Raw genomic sequence first — 18786 nt, forward strand, 5'->3', positions numbered from 1 at the left:
TAAAAGCGTGAGTGCAACTTAATTAACAGAAACGTGGCTTCTTCACTAGAGTTCCTCTGGTTTACTCTTTTGTTTGAGGGCAGTTGTTTTTCTGGGGTAAGGAGCAGAACAAGTGAGTCACCCTCTACACCAGACTCTTCGGGCCGCTCATCATTCAGAACACACTTGGAATTAATTAGAAAGTAAAAACTGTAGCGGGGGAGGCTGGTGTGGGCCGCCTCGTAGGCCAGGCCAGGCCAGGCCAGGCCAGGCCAGGCCAGGGCCGCCTCGGGCCCCCTCTCGCGGCCTGTGGGACGGCCCGGCCCGGCCCTCGGCTTCTCGGGCGGGCTCCGCGCTGCGCCGAGGGGCGGCCCTGCCCGCCGCTGTCGGCCCCCCTCCCCGGGAGGCGGGAGAGCCGCAGGGCCGGGCCGGCGCTGCCCAGCCGCCGGGAGCCGCGGCCGGCGGATCGGTCGGTGCGTGCCGCCCGCCCGAGGTCTGCCCGGAGCCGCCGGCAGCCCCGCGGTGAGTGGGCGCCTGAGCGGCGCGGTGAGGCGAGGGAGGGCAGCGGCGGGGAGCGGGCGGGCGGGAGCGAGCGGGCGGCCGGGGGGGGCAGGCCGGTAGCGGACTCGTGCTGTGGGCCCGCCTCGGCTCCCCAAAGGAACTTTACGGCTGGCAAGGCCGTGCCTCAAAATAAGGTGAGGAAAGTAGAAAATGAAAGCCGGGGGTAGGAGGAGAGAGCTCGCTGCCGGGGTGTGTGTGTGTGTTTGCCTGCCCGCCCGCCTGCCTGCCTGCCGGAGGGGCTGGGTGTGAGGGAAGTGGTGTTGAGAGGATGCAACTGAACGTTGTGTTAAAAGCGTTATGACTTCCCTTTCGCTATGCAGGAAACTTAAGGTTATGGTGGAACGTTATGCTGGAGCTTTTAAGTTCCAAAAGTTGGTTGGCCACCAAAGTGATAGACGGGCTGTCAGCAAAAGTCCGCAATTTCAGGAGTATAAAACACGCGTGGGTTTCTTCTTGCAGATTTTAATTTAAAAACAAACCATTTAAAAAAAAAAAAAAAAACCAACAGTTTTTTAAGTGCTCCCTTATCCAGTGCCAGCCCTGTGCGTGGCCCCGTTGGGAGCCGGACGGTCTCTCGCACAACCCACGGCCCCGCCAGGCAGCCCAGAGCCGCTGCTCCCATGGGGCAGGCAGGAGGAGGGACAGGCTGGCAGCGTGGCATGGGCTGGTAGTCACTGCCCAAGGAAATACCTTTGGGGCAGCCGATCCTCCGCCCACCGTTGCAGCCCGAACACAGCTCTTCAGTGTTTTACCTTCCTTAGCTAACAGTAAGGGTGGGAGGAGGGTCCCAACCTAGCAATGACTTGCTGAAAATACCACTTAGCAAACTCCGCATAACAAATCCGCCTCGGATGGAAACTGCTGGAGCACTGTGTGAGGCTGCAGCTGGCTATCTTTAATAGGGATCGATCGGCATCAGACAGGGCAGGGCGGTGTAACCGTCACGCTCGATGTACAGCTGCTTTCTCGGAGGTGAGGCAACTTTTCCTGGAAGGGCTGGCTGTGAGCGGGGCTGCCGGCTTCCATGGGACCTTCACCAAAGAGGCCGGGGGCTGCGCGAGGCTGGTGGGACGTTTTGCTGCCGCTCAGGAGAACTAACGTTTGAAGGAGGAGGAGGAGGTCTGATATTTCATGCAAGCAAGGTTTTATTGTCCGCCTTTGCAGGTTTCCCTGCTTGAGTTAATGGCTGGTGGTTATTGCGCCGGGAGTAAGGTAGCTCTGTTCCCGAAGGTGTTGTTTAAACGTGGTAAATGTGGTATGTCGTTTTATGGTTCTTAGTAAGATTTCAGTATTCATATGATTTCAAGTCTCTTGTTGAAATAAGCGTTCGTAGCTTGAATGTTTTGTTGGAGGATGTTAAAGATTTTATCAAAAATCTGAATTTTCTTCCAAGATACGTGCAGTGCTATTCCAGTGCCCATCTTGGTATTGTTGTGGCGATACTGAATTTCCTTGTTGCTCCACAACAGTTAAGAGATTATTTTGAAAAGGCTGTTGTCCGACAAGAGTAAGGACAAAGATTTAGTTATCAAAATTTTGTGATATGCTTTCCTTTTATACTTCCAGTGTGAGATTTTTTCCAAGGACCCAGAGGTAGTAGCCCAACTCTGGTTCAGTTCATGTGGAACCTGGATTTCTGATTCATCAGCTTCTCCTTTACATCTCTTCAGAAATTGTTCATGTCTCTTTAGATTATGTGTGTGTACATTAGTTTTTAAGTGCATGCATTTAAGTGTGTGCAACTTCTCATGTCTAGCAAGTGGGTACATGAGGACAGGTAGTGATCACATACAGTGATGACTCCTGCACATGAAATTTAGAAAAATAATCTGGAAAACTGAGATCAGTGTCATAAAAAGCACATTTTTTGATTTAGTTTCTACTCTTAAATGCTCATGTCTTAAATTTAAGGTTAAGTTTAATATGTTAGTTCAACAGGTGATCAACCTTCACAATTCATTGCTCTCTTACTGTCAAGGTGACTGTCATCTGCGACAGAGAAGTGAAGTCTGAGCCAGCAAGCTCTTGTGCTGCAAGTGGTGTTCCCCCAAAGACAAACACTAGGCAGATGCTAGCTCACCTCTGCCGCCTCATGGGATCAGTAGGAAAGGCCCAGGTGGGATCCAGAAATAGTCTGTAAGAGTCATCAGATCTCAAGAATCCAGTACCTCCCCGTTTCTTTATTTTATGGCAGTCACTTGATAACAGAGAGATACTGGAAATGTTCCTCAGTTCTGTGTTTTAGTCTTTTTCTTTGTATTTTAAGTAAAGCTCTGTGGCAGTCGGACATCCATCTGAAGATCTTACTCAGGCTAAAAGGAGCTGATAAAAGTGAATTCTAGGCATACAAATTATTTGTACATAAATAGCAGCTTTCAAAACAAAAAGCGCAGTAGCTCCTTCTCCAAGTTAACTGTACAGAATATCCTTCAGTATAATGATCCAAAGGGTGTGTTCTTTTTTTTTTTTTTTTAAGAACAAAATCCAGTTTTACTAGGCAAGCTTGGGCTAAAGGGTTACAAAAATAATACAGAGCAAGGCTTTGAGGCAGAAAAGGGTGAAACGGCTGTTGGAAATTGTGTCATTTCCTAGTGTCCTGACATCATGAGAGCCAGCGACTGTGTGATGAAAGGCCCTTTTCATGCCACGTAGAGAAAGCTGTCATACAGGTCAACACAAAGGTCCAGTATGTGCTTAGAGTTTAGCGGCCAAAAAGATTTTTACTTAGAACATTTCTCTACTGTCTAGACAGGATCGAAAAAACCCAGGTATCATCTACTATGCAGATGTTTTATGGCACTGTGCAGAACTAAACTGAACTATTTGGGTTTTGTGATGGGGTTCCCTGGCACGTTAAGAAAAATTCCCAGGTTTGAGTGAGCTGTCTGCAAGCCCTGGATTAGGGAGAGGGGAGTCAGAAGATTTTTCATTGCTGAAATCTTTACTAAAATCTCGAAAACAAACTCATTCAAGTAATGTGCTACACATAAAAAGTAGTCTGTGAGTGGATTTTTCCCCCAGCTTTTACAGTATTGATTTAATGAGCTTTGGGTGAAAACTTTTTAATTTGTAACTCTGCTTGTGAAATGAATAGAACTGCTTGAGCGATTTTGTACTCAATATTCGCTTCATTCTCACTGTGTAATATTTGGGATTTTTTTTTGGTAAGTGCTGTAATAATCCCTGAGCGGACTTTGCAATGCTGTATGGGTGGGTGAGATTTGCTATCTGGAAGGTAGGGATGGGTTCTCCTCCAAGCATCATCACTATGAGTATGTCACTTCTTGCAGTGCACGTTTCCTCATTGTAAAGATCCTAATTCTTCATACGGCACTTCTGAGCCTATAGTTATTCTAAAGCACAATAAAGATATTGAATTGGAAGGCACTAGCCAAGGGAAGTTTGTCATTATAATGTATGTATAGGTATGTGATATAGTAATTCTAGATCGCTGGGAGGCTGTAAGATAGAAGTTTGGAAAAATCAAGAAGGCAGGTAGGCGATATGAAGCTTTCTTCTCTTACCTTCTGTTGTACTAGGTGATTGACTCGTATAACGAGAATGAATATAGAGACAAATTAATACATTTGAAAATTTAGCCATAAAAATGTATATATATTAAAGTTCTGGGTGGACTAATCTTTGGATCCAGAACTCTTAGTTCTCTGATTTATAAGGACCAGAACCAAAAGAAGGACATAAATACCAGAAATAGCACTTGAGTTCAAACTGTGGAATTTTCCACTTATGTCTCACCTAACCCAGCAGTGCATTAAAGCTTCATTTTCCCTTTTTTTGGAATGTGACTTTCCCTAAGCAGCTCCTCTGCCTGTGCTCAGAACAGCAGCCACCAGGAGGCATGTTCTCCCCAGTTGCGCTTAGAGCTGTTTTCGTCTTTCTGGTCTGCAGACCACCTTGCAGACCCCATGCGTGGTCCAGATGAATTAGGCATAGAGTTGGAGGTATGGGAGTGTGGAACAGGGCAGGAGCTGGAGAAAAGCATTGATGGGTTGCTAGAAATACCTCGTAGCTGTGGAGAACGAGAGGCAGGTGTTCAGAAAGTATCTCACACACAGCATGAGACCTGGCAATGCTGTTCAGTCTGCCGTGGCATGTAATGGAGCATGAGTTGTATGGGTCATGGTATCATAACAGAAAGGCATACAGCCCCTATCTTATGCAGAAAATCCATCCCTGCTGATGCCATTGTACTGTTCACAGTTTTGGGCCAGGGAGGTCTCTGTTTGAAACACGGCTCCCTTTCAGTAGCAGTCCAGTGGCGGGCTAGCCAAGAGTGAGCTGTGTTCGGTTATTTGAAAGGATGCAGGAGCTCACCCACCCACCCGATGCTCGCTGTCTCTGAGTTTGTAGAGAATGAAAACACCTTTTGGGAGTCCCAGCATGGAGCAGAAGATAAAATACGAACCTCTGCCTCTGGTATTTTCTGTTGGCTATCTTTTATCAGCATGTGTCCTGTGTGTTGACTTTAGCTAGCCCTCTGCACGCTGTAGCCTGGTAGCTCCAGGGAGAAGTATGCTATGGTGTAAGGTGGAAGAGTTGGATTACTTGAGTTGAATCGCTTTCTAATTGGAAGGCTCTTCTAGAAATGGTTGAATATTTTCATCTGGAAAGAGAAGCCAATCTAAACATTAAGTATTGTAGCTGCTTCTGCTCTTGGCGTCGGTTCCTTTAGTATGGCTAGGATTATTTGCTTAGGCTGGTTTAAGACAGTAGGTACTTCGGTTGGTATCGTCTTTCTAGCCAGAAGAACCGAAGGTAATTCATCTCTGTCTGAGCTAGCAGGCTGCTGGAGGCATGGCTGTGTGTAAACCGTTATATGGCGCTGATGCGCGGCACTTTGGGTACCTCCATATGACAATATCAAACCTGGAATGGAAGAATGGAAATCATATACTGCAGCCAGCTAGACCAAGGTCTAAAAGAACGCATTTTCTCTCTGCATAGCTCTAGGATCAGTGCCTTGTAATGGGCTGACGGCAGGAGAAATGGGTGGTTTAAGCACCACACTTAAACTCACTTCTCTCACTTCTCCCCTCACACGTTTTTGAGAGACTCAGGCTGAACTGATAGTAGCAGTGAATGTTTTATAGCTGCTTGTGAAAAGGTGATGAAGTGAAAAAATTTTGAGACGAGCTCCTCAGTGGCATCCTCAGCACTGCTAGCCCAAATACTGATTTGGTAATTAATTCAGTTGTCAACATTGCATAGAACATTAGTTTGTTTGATGTTTGGGCTGCACAGCAAAGGTGTAATTAGCACATAAGGTGTATGTTGTTATTACCATTCCAGGACTGCAAGGGTGCTGGAAAGGGAAGCCTGGGAGTTAGGCTTTGCACGGTTCTGCTGCCTTGGCTCCACTGTAGCACCAGGTGAATGGGTTTCTGGTGAAATTTATCAACTAAAACGTACTAGTGGTAGTAGGTATTGTGGCTAAAAGAGTTTTCTGGAGGATTCTAGATGTTTTCTGGAAACCAGGCGTGCTGTACGAATGCCAACCATTGCTGTTGGTATCATCAAGTTTCATTAGGGCTTGTCTCATCAAGACTTTTTCACATTCAGGCAAGATGTTTCCTGGATTAAATGTGCTCAATTTTGTAATCATCTTGTTTTACTGTTTGTAGGCTGCTGGTACTAGAGCATTTGTTCTAGTAGAAGTGTTCCACCTAACTTCCATTGCGCCCATTAGTGTTTTCCACTTGTGTGTACTGTTTTGGTCAGATGTAACTTACTTGAAAATCAGCTTTTAAAAATTGTGAAGAGCAGTCTTTGCAGTGTGTCATTGGCTGAAATAAAGCCACTGTGTAAAGATTGCATCTTCTAAGGTAAAAAATCTTTACAATATTTGGCAGGTGTAATCATTACATTTAAAAAAAAATACATAAATGAGATTTAGACCAAGCTGTGCAATGCTAGAAATACACTAATTGTAGTTAATTTTCAGCAACTGAATTGAAGTGAGTATTGGACTACAATAAGCCCTCTGTCTATCTTTGCATGGCGGAACAGGCTGCAGATAGTGATTTTTATCAAGGAAGCCTCCCCAAGAGACAGTGCTGCTGCATTCTTTTCCATTTCACAACATTGCCAGTGGCAGGTTTATTCTACAGGATATGAGCTTCCCTACTAGGGAAAGTGATTCTTTGCTTAACGTGGCTATAATGGGGAGGCTCTTTCCAAGTTTGTTTGGAAATTGCTTTCTCTGCTGAACTAAGACTTTTAGCCCCTTTTTATAAATACTGTATTCACTCTAATAAAAAGTCTCATTAGCACATTCATTTAATGCAAGTGGTCCTTCTTTGTGTTTTTAGGGAGTCCTCGAAATAGCAGCAATGGCGGAATTCAACGATGTCCATTCAGGGACTGAAATGCCAGAAGGAGATGATGCTAAATGCAGTTTCCATAACAGAATGTTCTTGGAGCCTCAAGAGAAGAAGAGAAGTGTGAAGGCTCTGGTGGTTAAGCAAGCAAAGAAAAGTTGCAGCTGCACTCCAGCCAAAGTTAAAGACTATGTTTTCAGTTTCTTTCCTGTCTTGCAGTGGCTTCCTAAATACAAACTAAGAGAGTACCTACTGGGAGACATAATGTCTGGTGTGATTGTGGGGGTCTTACTAGTCCCACAGTCAATTGCCTATTCTCTCTTGGCTGGACAAGAGCCTATTTATGGCCTTTATACATCCTTTTTCGCTAGCATTATTTATTTCATATTTGGAACCTCCCGCCACATCTCAGTTGGCATCTTTGGTGTGCTTTGCCTGATGGTGGGACAAGTGGTGGATCGTGAGCTACAGAGAGCTGGCTATGACTTAGAACCAGATGCGCTCAGTGTCCTCACAGATACAGCAGTGTATGTAAACACCACCATTTCACCAGTGAATCAGACATCACAGGAGCTGCTCTGTGATAAAAGCTGCTATGCAATTACAGTGGGAGCCACCATAACCTTCATAGCTGGAGTTTATCAGGTAAGAGGAGGTGGACAAACAGGTATTCTGTGGAAATAGTTTTAATTCTTCTTTTTAGGTGATTGTCCACATGAACAGCCTGCTGGGCTTGCACGTGTTCTCAGTCTGCATTCCAGGGGAGTGGACACAGGGAGGACTGGAGGTGTCCAGTTCCTGTGGTGCAAAAAATTCCTCTGTGTCCTCTCCATTTAGTGCTTGCACTGCTACTCTTTTGGGGACTGCAAGGACCTGCACGTAACTGTGGCCTGAAGCTCCGAAGCTCTTTTTTTTTTTTCTTCTTTTTTTTTTTTTTTTTTGGCTAGCTTATAGCTTAGGCCTCCATTTCATTGTGCCAAAATGTGGTGTGTCAGCTTTTAATTCCAGGTGTCAGTCATTTGCCTTTTATCAAAAATTAATCTGGACAGTAAAAGTATTTCCAGTTTGTTTTTTTTATTTGTCACTGTGCTTGTAATACTTTGCTGTTTGCCTATTCAAAGCCAAAACAATGCCATTGAATGAAAAGGACACTACTGAGATAATAAAATGTATTTGAAATAGAACTTTTTAATTATGACCATATTAAAATAGATTACTTAAGAATATTTTACCACCACATCTCTACTTAGTTCCTGGAATTCACGGCTTGCTGAAATTAAAGCAGATATTTTTGGTTTTAGAGAGTCATGCATTAACCAGAATGGATTTAGTTTTGACCGTACTGCAGAGCTGTGGTATTTCAGTTTGTGAGTTCACATTCATTTTTTCCTACAGTGACCTCCAGGGTGATAGTAAATCAAACTATAGAGGAGCAGAAAAGGAAACATACTTGTGATAACCTAAAACACTGGTTTTAGACATAACCTGGTACTTTTTCTTGTACTGCAAGTTAGGGTTGAGTAATTTCAGAAGTATTCTGGGATTCATGAGGTACACTAGTTTTTGTGTTTCATCACTGTAGTACAGATGCAGTTTTGGTTGTGAATTGCCCTTAATATTCTTTGCAAGTACAATTACAATTAAGTTTCTTTATATGAAGAAATCAGGTTACTTTATTGTGAGTCCCTCTGAATGTTAGGCATGTTCTATTTGCTGTCTCTCTGCCTGCTGACCACTAGGTCTTCATGCCCTCAAATACTTTTTTTTTTTAATTGGAAGCTGTAACCAAAATCACATATTCTTTCTATCAGAAACTTTACAACCAAAACACAAAAAGCAAGCCTGCTCACACCAGTTGCCTACAGCATAACTGGGTGAGGCTATTATTGCTAATGATTTACAGATAGAAAAACCTTGAATTAACTTAATTAACAAGGTTGTGAGGGACCCTTTTTAAGAGCTTGTCTCTGAGCTGATGTCCAGTTAGTCCAGGTCCCAAACCTGCCTTCTCTCGGGCAACGATCCTAGCCTTCTTTATTTTGCCTTAACTACTTAATAGGATATATCAGATTGACACTACTTAAAGTTTAATACCTGTAAGTTCTAGCCTGCAGTCTTCAGATAACAGCATTGACATCCCTGTTGCCCAGCTCAAGGAATTAAAAGGTTTCTAGCAACTGCTGTGAGAAGGTCCATCCTCCATTTGGCATGAAGGTTGATGGGGAGAAAGGGACGTTTACCAGGTGTGAGGACACGTGTAGAGTAGGTATCCATAAAACCAGTCATTCCCATGAGAGAGCACCAAGTCCATTCAACTGGCATTAATAAAAATGAATGACAAAGCACTTTAAAAACTTATCTCTACTTATATAATCTGCATCACAAGAGTTTGCAGCTCATATACTTTCTGAATCAGATGCACCAAACTTTATGCAGTGCAAAGGACAGCTGTTATGTCATAAGCTATATTTTTATTGCAGGTTGTGAGCTCAAGTGTAAGACAGACAAAGAATCAAAAAGGTTTTGGATCCCTGCAAAGTTCACGGAGATTATTCGACCTTGAAAAAGAAATGGCAAAAGTAGCTGGTATATGAAATGCTTTTTTTCCCCTAGGTTTCTTTGCCCACTGGGGTAACTAGGAGTGACTAATGATCAAACAACAAATACGGCCAAAAAAGCCTGTTCTGTGTTAGGAACACATCTCCTTTAAGTGTGGTGTTCAAGGAGCAGCTGAATGCTGGAGACTGTTTTTTTCCCTGCTCAGGCCATGCTTTGTCCTCTAAGGCTATGCTCAGTGGTGATGTTGTTTTGTTTTTTTTTATCCCACCTCCCTCCAGAGTCCCTCAGTGATGACATCTGCAAGATTTGCTCCTAATCTGTTGTGTGTGGTTGATTCCTTCTAGGTGGCCATGGGTTTCTTTCAAGTGGGCTTTGTCTCAGTGTACCTGTCTGATTCATTGCTGAGTGGATTTGTCACGGGTGCCTCCTTTACCATCCTGACCTCACAAGCCAAGTATCTTCTGGGCCTAGACATTCCACGGAGCAGTGGCATCGGCTCCGTCATAGCCACGTGGATAAACATCTTCAGAAACATACACAAGACCAACATCTGTGATCTCATCACCAGCTTCTTGTGCTTTCTTGTACTTATCCCAACCAAAGAGCTTAATGAACATTTTAAATCCAGGCTCAAGGCTCCAATACCAGTTGAACTAGTCGTGATTGTGGCAGCTACTCTGGCATCTCACTTTGGGAAGCTGAGAGAGACTTATGGCTCGAGCGTTGCTGGACACATCCCAACTGGGTTTCTGCCACCCAGCCCTCCAGACTGGAACCTGATTCCTAATGTGGCTTTGGATGCTATCCCCATAGCTATAATTGGCTTTGCCATCACTGTCTCTCTCTCAGAGATGTTTGCCAAGAAGCATGGTTACTCTGTGAAGGCCAACCAGGAAATGTATGCCATTGGCTTCTGCAACATCATTCCTTCTTTCTTCCATTGCTTCACAACAAGTGCAGCTCTTGCCAAGACTCTTGTCAAAGAGTCCACAGGCTGTAGGACGCAAATGTCTGGCGTGGTGACTGGTTTGGTAATCCTATTAGTTCTCCTTGTGATTGCACCTTTATTTTATTCCCTTCAGAAATGTGTCCTTGCTGTCATAACCATTGTAAACCTCAGAGGAGCCCTGCGGAAGTTTAAGGACCTGCCAAAAATGTGGTATTTGAGCAGAGTGGACACAGTGATCTGGATAGTTACTATGGCAGCCTCAGCACTCATCAGTACTGAGATTGGTCTTTTGGTTGGTGTTTGCTTCTCTATGCTCTGTGTCATTTTCCGAACTCAGAGACCGGAGGCACCGCTGCTTGGCTGGGTGGCAGAGTCTGAGACATATGAATCCCTGTCTGCTTACAAGAACTTGCAAACCAAGCCAGGAATCGTGGTGTTCCGTTTCGAAGCACCCCTCTACTACATCAACAAAGAGTGCTTTAAATCCACCCTATACAAGCAAACTGGGGTTAACCCAGTTGGGGTGAAGACAGCAAAGAAAAAAGTAGCAAAAAGAATGCTTAGAGAGAAAGAGGTGGATTCTCGTGTCAATGAGACCAGCATCTCCATGGATTTTGTTTCTGAACCCCTGGGGTTTCACACAATAGTGATTGACTGTTGTGCAGTACAGTTTCTGGACACAGCAGGAATATGCACACTCAAAGAGGTCTGCAGGGACTACAGGGAGATAGATGTCCAGGTGCTACTGGCCCAGTGCAATCCTTCGGTGAGAAGTTCCCTGATCCGAGGAGAATTCTTTAAGGAGGGGGAGGACCACCTTCTCTTCCACAGTGTGCACCAGGCTGTGGACTTCGCATTGGGTTCACAGGGGCGCAGTGGGAACAGTGCCTCTAAGAACTAGTTGTGGAAAGGGAGCAAGCTGGAACAAAGCCTAAGGGGGAAAAAATGGCTATGGGTCTGTATGTCTATGCAATATATATGCACTCAGATAAAAAGAGGCAGAGTTGTTTTTAACACACTGGTTACTATGAAGCCTGTTTTGATGCTTTAAATTTGCCTGCCAGGTGTAGTGATTCAATAGGTGGTACTGAATGAAGGCAATTCTTAACTTGATTATGGCCAATCTGTGAATCTAAGCATGTTCATATGGTTATTCATCTCATTTCTCTTCTCTCTTGAACTTCCCTTGCCTCAGTTCCCCTCTGAGTTTTGATCGTCAGCATTGAAGTCTTTATTGCAGCCCTGTCTTTATGGATGGGGTGGGATTTTGAAGTAGTCTGGGCATCCTGTCCAACTGAATAATGAGAGGCAACTCATTTCTTGTCCCTCGTTCTGGCATTGCTTTTCCATATTACCACACCATTATATTTTCTAAGGAATGACTGACAGAGACTGTTTGCTCTGGTCTTTACCATGGAGTGATTGGTTGGTGATTTTGTAACCTCCCTGAATTTGAGACACAGATAGATAAATAAAATCTAAATATGCATGAAAAGGTCTTAATGAATAGCTTCTAACCACTATCACCTCCAGAGGCTTTGTCGTTGCCTCCTGCGAGCCTCCTGCAGCCAGGCAATGGGGGCATGGTTATCTCATCTCTACAGGCCTTTATGGGCCAGGAAAGTTTGCCTCTTCAGCTTGAATTTTTTTGTAATGGTTTTTATTCAGAGGTGACTGTTTAGAAGTCTCATTCATCCTTATGGTCAGTCATTTGTTTTCCTAATATTTAGGAGCTCATTAGAATTGTAGACATTAGATATGGAAAATATCTAATTCTTTATTTTCAACAGAAAATAGTCCCTTATAGACAGTTTTTTATGCCAGACAGACAGAATTACAGGCATTAAAATGAAAAGGGTCAAATAGATAATCCAGCATCTGTCCAAATTTGTCCAAGTCACACAGACTTCATGTGTAAATGCAGGTTTTATTGACTGTAAACCATTTATGTATGCTCTGTCATGGACTTTTTATAATGCGGATGGACAGGCCAAGAAATACAGCTATTAGAAAAGGAGCTAGAGAGAATTTCTGCTGAATGTTATTTCACCATGCTAGTGTAAATAAAACTTTGTACTTTGATTTTAAATTATGCATAACAGAGAAGAGTGCCTGTTCTTCATGATAAAATACAAGCACTGGGAAGAGGTTCTCTTGTCTTACAGCAACAGAATACAATTCTGAAGGCAGAATTGAGCGATTAACAGTTTTTACTGAGTACCAGCTATACAGAGCACACAATCCATCCTTGGAAGATGGTGATTTCTCCCAGGGGAGTTTATAGTCTGAGTTGCAGGTTCTTCACAGCTTTTAAAGGGAAAAGATGTTGTATACAGACAATATTCTCATCTGCCGTTGTTCAAAAATGAGTCAGGAGTCAAAAAAGGAGTAAAATGCAATACCAATCTTGAAACATTTTCTAAATAGAAAATTGAGTTTAGGATTATTTTTTTTGATCTGAGGTAGGACTGGTAACTATGTCCTTCTTTCTATGAAAAAGGAGTTGGGACCTCAAGAGAAGGATGAGGTAGCAGAAAGATGAGTCCCAGGACCTGGCAACCTTTATATGTTAACTGAACTTAATACATTTTTTAGGACCTCTTAGCAACATAATGAAATGCTGGGGAAGGTGGGGGTGGCTGGTGGCTGTAGCATATATTGAAAAGGAGCACATAACTGAGATCTGTGCATTGTGTGTTCTAGAACTGGCATTGTTAAGGAAACAGGTCTCCAGATATCGAAGAGAAAATGCTGAAGCTTCTGCAGTATTCAAAAACCACAAATATTTTTCTTTCTCAGCCTTGAGGCATGTTTATACAAGGAGATGAATCCCAAATAGCTAATGCTGAATTTTTTCTTTTCTGCAGCAACCTCCTGCATGAACTTTTTTAATTCTGTGTGAAGAATCCTTTATGCAGTTTGGATAATTGTAATTACTCAATTGGTATTACCAGAGTGGATTAGCCTAAGCCGTATAAAAGCAGTGAGTGGGGTTAAAGCCCACACAGGGAGTGAGTGCAGGATGGAAATTATGTTTTAGTTCCTCACCGTACCTGTTTTGCATTGAGTTCCCATTCAGAGCCCCTGGGTTGGTGTCGAGAGGGAGCTGGCGCTATGGCGGCAGCTCCCGCCAGCTGGGTGCCAGCTTGGGAAGGCTTGTCACCGCAGGGGTTTGCCTGGCTTGTCACCCCAGGGGTTTGTGCCTGGCCACTGACGGGCTGGCTGGCGGCAGGCAGACCCACACATGTGCATTCAGCAGACAGCAGTGCAAGCATCACTAGAACTTTGAACAAAAGCCTCAATACCATTTCTTAAATGCTGATTTTAACTAATATTTTTCAAGAGAGCAGAACAGTGCTAGAAGCAGTGCCCTCTTCTCAAAGCCCTGGCAGACAATAAGCAGCGTACGTTGTTATTGCAAATGTTCCTGCCTACCCCCAGCTACTCATTCTACCCCTTTGCCCCCCAGGCATGGGCAGCTGAGAGGGAGGGGAGGAATGAGCAGCTGGCCTGGGGGCTTCCTCTAAGGCAGGTCAGCCACCGGTGGGATAGAAGTGAGGTAGAATTTGCTCCAAGTAATTCTTTCCTCTTTACACTCACAATTCCTCTCTCCCGTACTCTTTCCATGCTGCCTGGGTGGAGATTTTTTGACCTGTGACCATGCACAGGTTTGTAGCCAAATTCTAACCAAGAAGGGGAAAACCAGCAATTACTTATTAGAAGATGTTTTTTTCAAATCCATTTCTACCTGTGTCAGAAAGGGAGGAACAGCAAAGTTACTTCCAAGGAGTATGCCCTTTAAACAGCTCGCAGGATGCATATTTGTAGCTCCTGGGTATTTATTTACATAAAAGCACAATAAAACAGTCATAAATTGATTTTTCAAAGAATTAATTTAGAATACAGCTAAAAGATATACCAAATTGATTTATATTTAGCTACAGCACATTGTATTTGGCCTCAATGCTGTTTGTGCAGCCACAACTGGCAATATAGCCTCCAAATTCCATGTTAAGCAAAAGACAAGAAACTGTATAAAAATGCAACAGCAAAAGCAGCCAGCCAGCCAACCAAAAGAACAAGTTTTAGTGTTCTTATTTAAGATAATGTCCAGAGGTCATAGTATTAATAAGTCCGTATTAATGCGCACAGCCCTGGTTGAAAGGGAACAAAAATAAATGCCACTTGCCAGAGAGTTCAGTATAATAGAGAGTCCTTTGGCATTAACTGAAGATTAGAGTTTATCATGGCTGGAATTTTTACAACAGTGGGGTTTCAGCCATTTTCCTTTTAGGCCTTTTAGGCCTAGAATAACTTTTTAGCAGAGCAGAGACATGAATCTGATTCAAGCGTACTGGCAAGAAGCATACTTTGCTTGACTATGTTTATGGACCCTTTAGAAGTAATTCAATTTCACCTTTAGGAATCAGGGCAACTGATTGAAAACTGTTTCCCTAAATGATTTATTTTATAAAGGAATTTCATATATATATATACACACACACATATATGTGTATGTTTATATGTGTGTACATATATATACACCTTTTGCTGCTGTATGATGGATGCAGCAGCTATATATATCCAATTACACTTGATACTCCTGTTCCTGTCCTGGGAAGGGCTCTTCTGCTTTCTGCTGTTTTAAATGAGCAGTGGAATACACATGCCGGATTTTATAAGGGGAAATCTGCCATACCCACTGCTTTCTACACCTTCTCTTATGCCTGCCTCACGGCTTCATTTGTAATCTATAGGAAGAGAAGGGGAATCTCAGAACAATTGATTTGGGGTTTATGTGTCTGTCTGGGATGGGGAATGTTCATCCCAGGTGCAACCTTTAGAACCTTAGGCTAGACGGGAAGATGCTATAAATCAGTGGATCTCCATTCCCAAACTTACTAATCGGCAATTATCAGTCTAAATGAAGAATTAAGAGATCATTAGCACATTCATTAGTGACAACAACACTTGGCATTATGGAAATTAACACACTCAGTCTCAGCTATACTGAAGACTCCTTTTCAAAGACATTTCCATGTCTTTAGTAGTCTCCTGCTAAATGTCAGGCTCTTTTTTTATGTTTATTGCTATTACAGATAGTAGTGTCAGTTGCAGTTGCACTAATGAATGTTTCACTTGTGTGCATGTTTTGACACGGAAACAATTTTCGGTCCACTTCATAAAACAGGGAAGGGTACTGCAGTGAGGCATGTGGTGCTTATTTTTGGATTATAATGCCATTGCCAACCTTAGTCTTGTGTGATTTAGTGATCCCGATTTCCTTGTAAGCCCTTGCATCTCCATCTGCTCCTCTCTAATTCACTGTGGGACCCACCTGCACCCTCTGACTTCTTTCTGTGTTTTGCTGTAAAACGTTGCATACGTTTGACTGTAAACAGAAGAATCGCTGCCTTTGCGTATGTTGCTATTACGCGTGAGCTGCTACTCAATTTTCACGCCAGATCTTTTGATAAGGCTAAAGCTCCTGAACAAAGAGAGTGAAACAAGGCCAAAACCCCACCGGTCTTCTGGGTGCTGACGCTGTGAGAAAGGGGGCTGGGGGCTGCTGGTGGGGGAGCACCCCTGAGCATGTCCCCCCACGACATGTGGGTGCCCAGTGTGGGTCTGGGCGAGGGTTTGTGTAGCTGCAGGAGTAATGACAGGTAAACCTGGAGGTGTCTTTATTATGGGGCTACTGTGACACTTTGTTATGCAGCCATGTGCCTTTCTCCATAACAAGTGTAGAGAATAACACAGGACCTAGGTCCTGCTCAGAGCTGCTGCATGAGTTGCTGTCCCGAGCTACATATATAAGGGATTTCTGTTTTCATGCTTGTTTATTTTAATCTAATTTTAATCTAAATCCACATGTGGTTCTCCCAGCCAGGGCAGCAGAGCTTCCATGGCTGCTGTGTTCTTTCCTTGTCGGGCTGCGGTGATGAATGGAAAGGTGCTCTTTCTGGGGAAAAAACACAGCCATTCCTTCCTCTCCACTTACTTCTGCTGGCTTGTGCCAAGAGACATTAAAACCCACTGCTGAAGTGCAGCAGGGAGATATCACAGGCAGGAAAGCATCCTTGTGGCTGCACCAGGGTTTTAAGCTGGTCAATACCCCACTGCTTCCCATGGCATTGTGCTGAGGTTGGCCGTGAACTCTGCCTGTGCCAGGTCCTAGATCTAGGCTTGCCTGGTGGAATCCAGTCTTTTTGTGGCCATTCCTCCCTTCAGAAGACCAGCAGCACTGCACATCTCCCTGGGTCCAGTTCCCTGAATCTTTCACTCAGGGGCTGTGCTCAGTCCCTGTTCCCCACCACCTTTAGCTACCTGCTGTCATCTCCAGTGCTGCTGGCGCAAAGACCTTTTAGGCAGGTTGAAGTCACGTCACTCGTGTGTCTCCATTCCAGATACGGGGCAGGAATGGCCATGCTGGCCCTGCATCCGGGCACACGGGAGCTGACCTGAGCCCCCCTGTGCTCCCAGTGCAGTGAGGACCACAGCTGGGCCATAGGAGTCTGCTGGTCTAAAAGATCATAGAAACTGGAACAAGAGGAAAAGCTTTGAGTGAAGGGTGAAAGTGAAACTCTTCAGGCAAAGAGTTTTTTTCAGGGCATTATCTTCTGTTGTGTGTTTTTTTTACACATGCTTTGGAAAAGTGATTAAATGATTGAGGTGATTTACATTCTTTTAGGGTTTTTTTAATAACATAGCTAAGGTAATGAAGCTGTGACAGAGGTAGCGGTCATCTGTTGCTAATGCCATTCAAGGTTCTTTGTATCTGTGTAGTTTATTTTACTTTGCTGAGTCTCAATGTAGGATACCCTTGTGAGACTTCAATATTGATATAACTGTCCACACTAGAAGGGCTTTGCACTTCTGCTATGCTGGCATAGATAAAGGGGGCAATGTCTTTAGTGCAGACTTTGCACTGTGAGTCACCTTGTACTTGCACTTGGTTGTCATGTTTGTAAGCCTTTGTAGGATCAGCTGCTCATGTGAAAAACTACCTGATCTTTACTAGTTCAATTGAATTCCACCTGAAGTGGAAATAATTCTGAGTCTTGCGTTTTCTTTTGAGGTCATTACACTGCTGAAGGTGAGGCCTCTGGTTAGGTAAAATGGCAAATCTTTAATATATGTATATATTTAATTCATACTGTAATTAGTACCTTTCTATTTTATTTTCTAGAGATGATATAAGCTAAGGCATATTGCTGTTTCTCTAATGTGCAAATATACAAAATATTGGATGGAGAATCAAATCTCCATTGAGTAAATTTAATGCCAAAAATATTTGAATTCCAGCTCCCTCTAGCTCTGAAAGCACTTAGCTCTTCATCTGCCTCCCAGCTGATCTCAGGACTCCAGAGGAAGATAGGAAACGAAACGTTTTGCTGGACTTGGGTCCAAGTTTTTTATGTCTAATTTTTGATTTAAGGAAGTAAATTTTATGTATATTTGAAATGCAGCTGAAACATCATTAAAGAGAGGTAAAGCCTCACTTTTTCTGGTAAGCACATGATGCTTTGAGTTTCTCAGCCTCTTGAGTCCATGACCATCATCTCTGGTACCTTGGTGTGTTCTGGGGTATGATTTTTGAATTATTTTAAATTCAGAATAATTTTAGATATTTGTGGCATAATGTTTTGCAGAATAAACAAAATGGCAAATTTTGCCTGGAGTAATTTTTTCAAGTTGGAGAATCAGTTTAACCAAACAGGACCTCAGGAATGGAATAGATCACATTGGTCAGCTGACCTAACCAGTTTACAAAATGGTTTGTTTGAATAAAATGTGGAAAAGTTGTATAGTATGTATAAAATATCACTTTACTTTTTACTGTGACTTATCTGTGCAGTAAAAATAAGGTAAAACGTTTCCCCCAGTTGGGTGGCAGAATCTGGGGTGCTGGGCGAGCTGTGTCGCTCTGTGGCATCGATCCGTGCTGGGTGGGTGTTTGGGGACACGGACCTTGCCCTGCACCCAGCATGGGGAGAGATGTGATACCATCAGCTCCTTGCTGAGCGCTGTGCTCAACGACCAAATGTTTGTGATGAGAGTTGTATTTCGTCAGTCGTCTTCTTATGTCCTACCATCAGCTATGGGGTATAGCCTCTGCATGTTGTTGACTCTCCTTTATGCTGTCTCTGTCTGTTATATATGTATCAACTGTAATTTTTAAATGCTAATGTGCCTTACTGTCATTGTAGAAGATTTGTTTTCGCACAAGAATTTTCTATCAAGTATGGTAAAATCTTTGGGATTTCTTTACCACCATTAAAAGATGATATTTATGGGTTTTTTCTGTTGTTGGACATATGCTTGATACCTTAGAAATGCTGCAGCTATATATTTTAAAAAGAAAAGCAGCAGATGTTTGAGTCCCTGCTTCTCCTGGCA

The 18786-nt window shown here is 43.4% G+C and overlaps 1 protein-coding gene across 10 annotated transcripts; it reads left to right on the forward strand.

The window, feature by feature from the left end:
- The first annotated feature begins 310 nt into the window (after positions 1 to 310).
- On the forward strand, positions 311 to 18680 carry SLC26A2 (solute carrier family 26 member 2). 10 transcript variants are annotated; one of them, XM_054216875.1, is made up of 4 exons: positions 311 to 501; positions 1705 to 1752; positions 6870 to 7523; positions 9782 to 18680. In XM_054216875.1, exons 2-4 carry the CDS (start codon positions 1723 to 1725, stop codon positions 11285 to 11287), a joined length of 2190 nt encoding a protein of 729 aa, XP_054072850.1. In that variant the 5' UTR covers positions 311 to 501; positions 1705 to 1722; the 3' UTR covers positions 11288 to 18680. The 10 variants fall into 10 exon arrangements, with proteins under 10 accessions (XP_054072850.1, XP_054072851.1, XP_054072854.1 ...); XM_054216874.1 differs by lacking the exon at positions 311 to 501 and adding an exon at positions 611 to 674; XM_054216882.1 differs by lacking the exon at positions 311 to 501 and adding an exon at positions 1381 to 1512.
- Positions 18681 to 18786: the final 106 nt, after the last annotated feature.

Source organism: Rissa tridactyla, chromosome 11 (genome assembly GCF_028500815.1).
Source record: "Rissa tridactyla isolate bRisTri1 chromosome 11, bRisTri1.patW.cur.20221130, whole genome shotgun sequence".
Taxonomy (NCBI): Eukaryota; Metazoa; Chordata; class Aves; order Charadriiformes; family Laridae; genus Rissa; species Rissa tridactyla.

Excerpts from the sequence above, each read along its gene's own strand:
- SLC26A2 (XM_054216873.1), top strand. The coding sequence starts at position 4,915 with ATGAAAACACCTTTTGGGAGTCCCAGCATGGAGCAGAAGATAAAATAC. Across the intron at positions 4,978-6,869 it reads AATACGAACCTCTGCCTCTG|GGAGTCCTCGAAATAGCAGC; the intron begins GTATTTTCTGTT and ends TTGTGTTTTTAG. Across the intron at positions 7,524-9,781 it reads TCATAGCTGGAGTTTATCAG|GTGGCCATGGGTTTCTTTCA; the intron begins GTAAGAGGAGGT and ends GATTCCTTCTAG.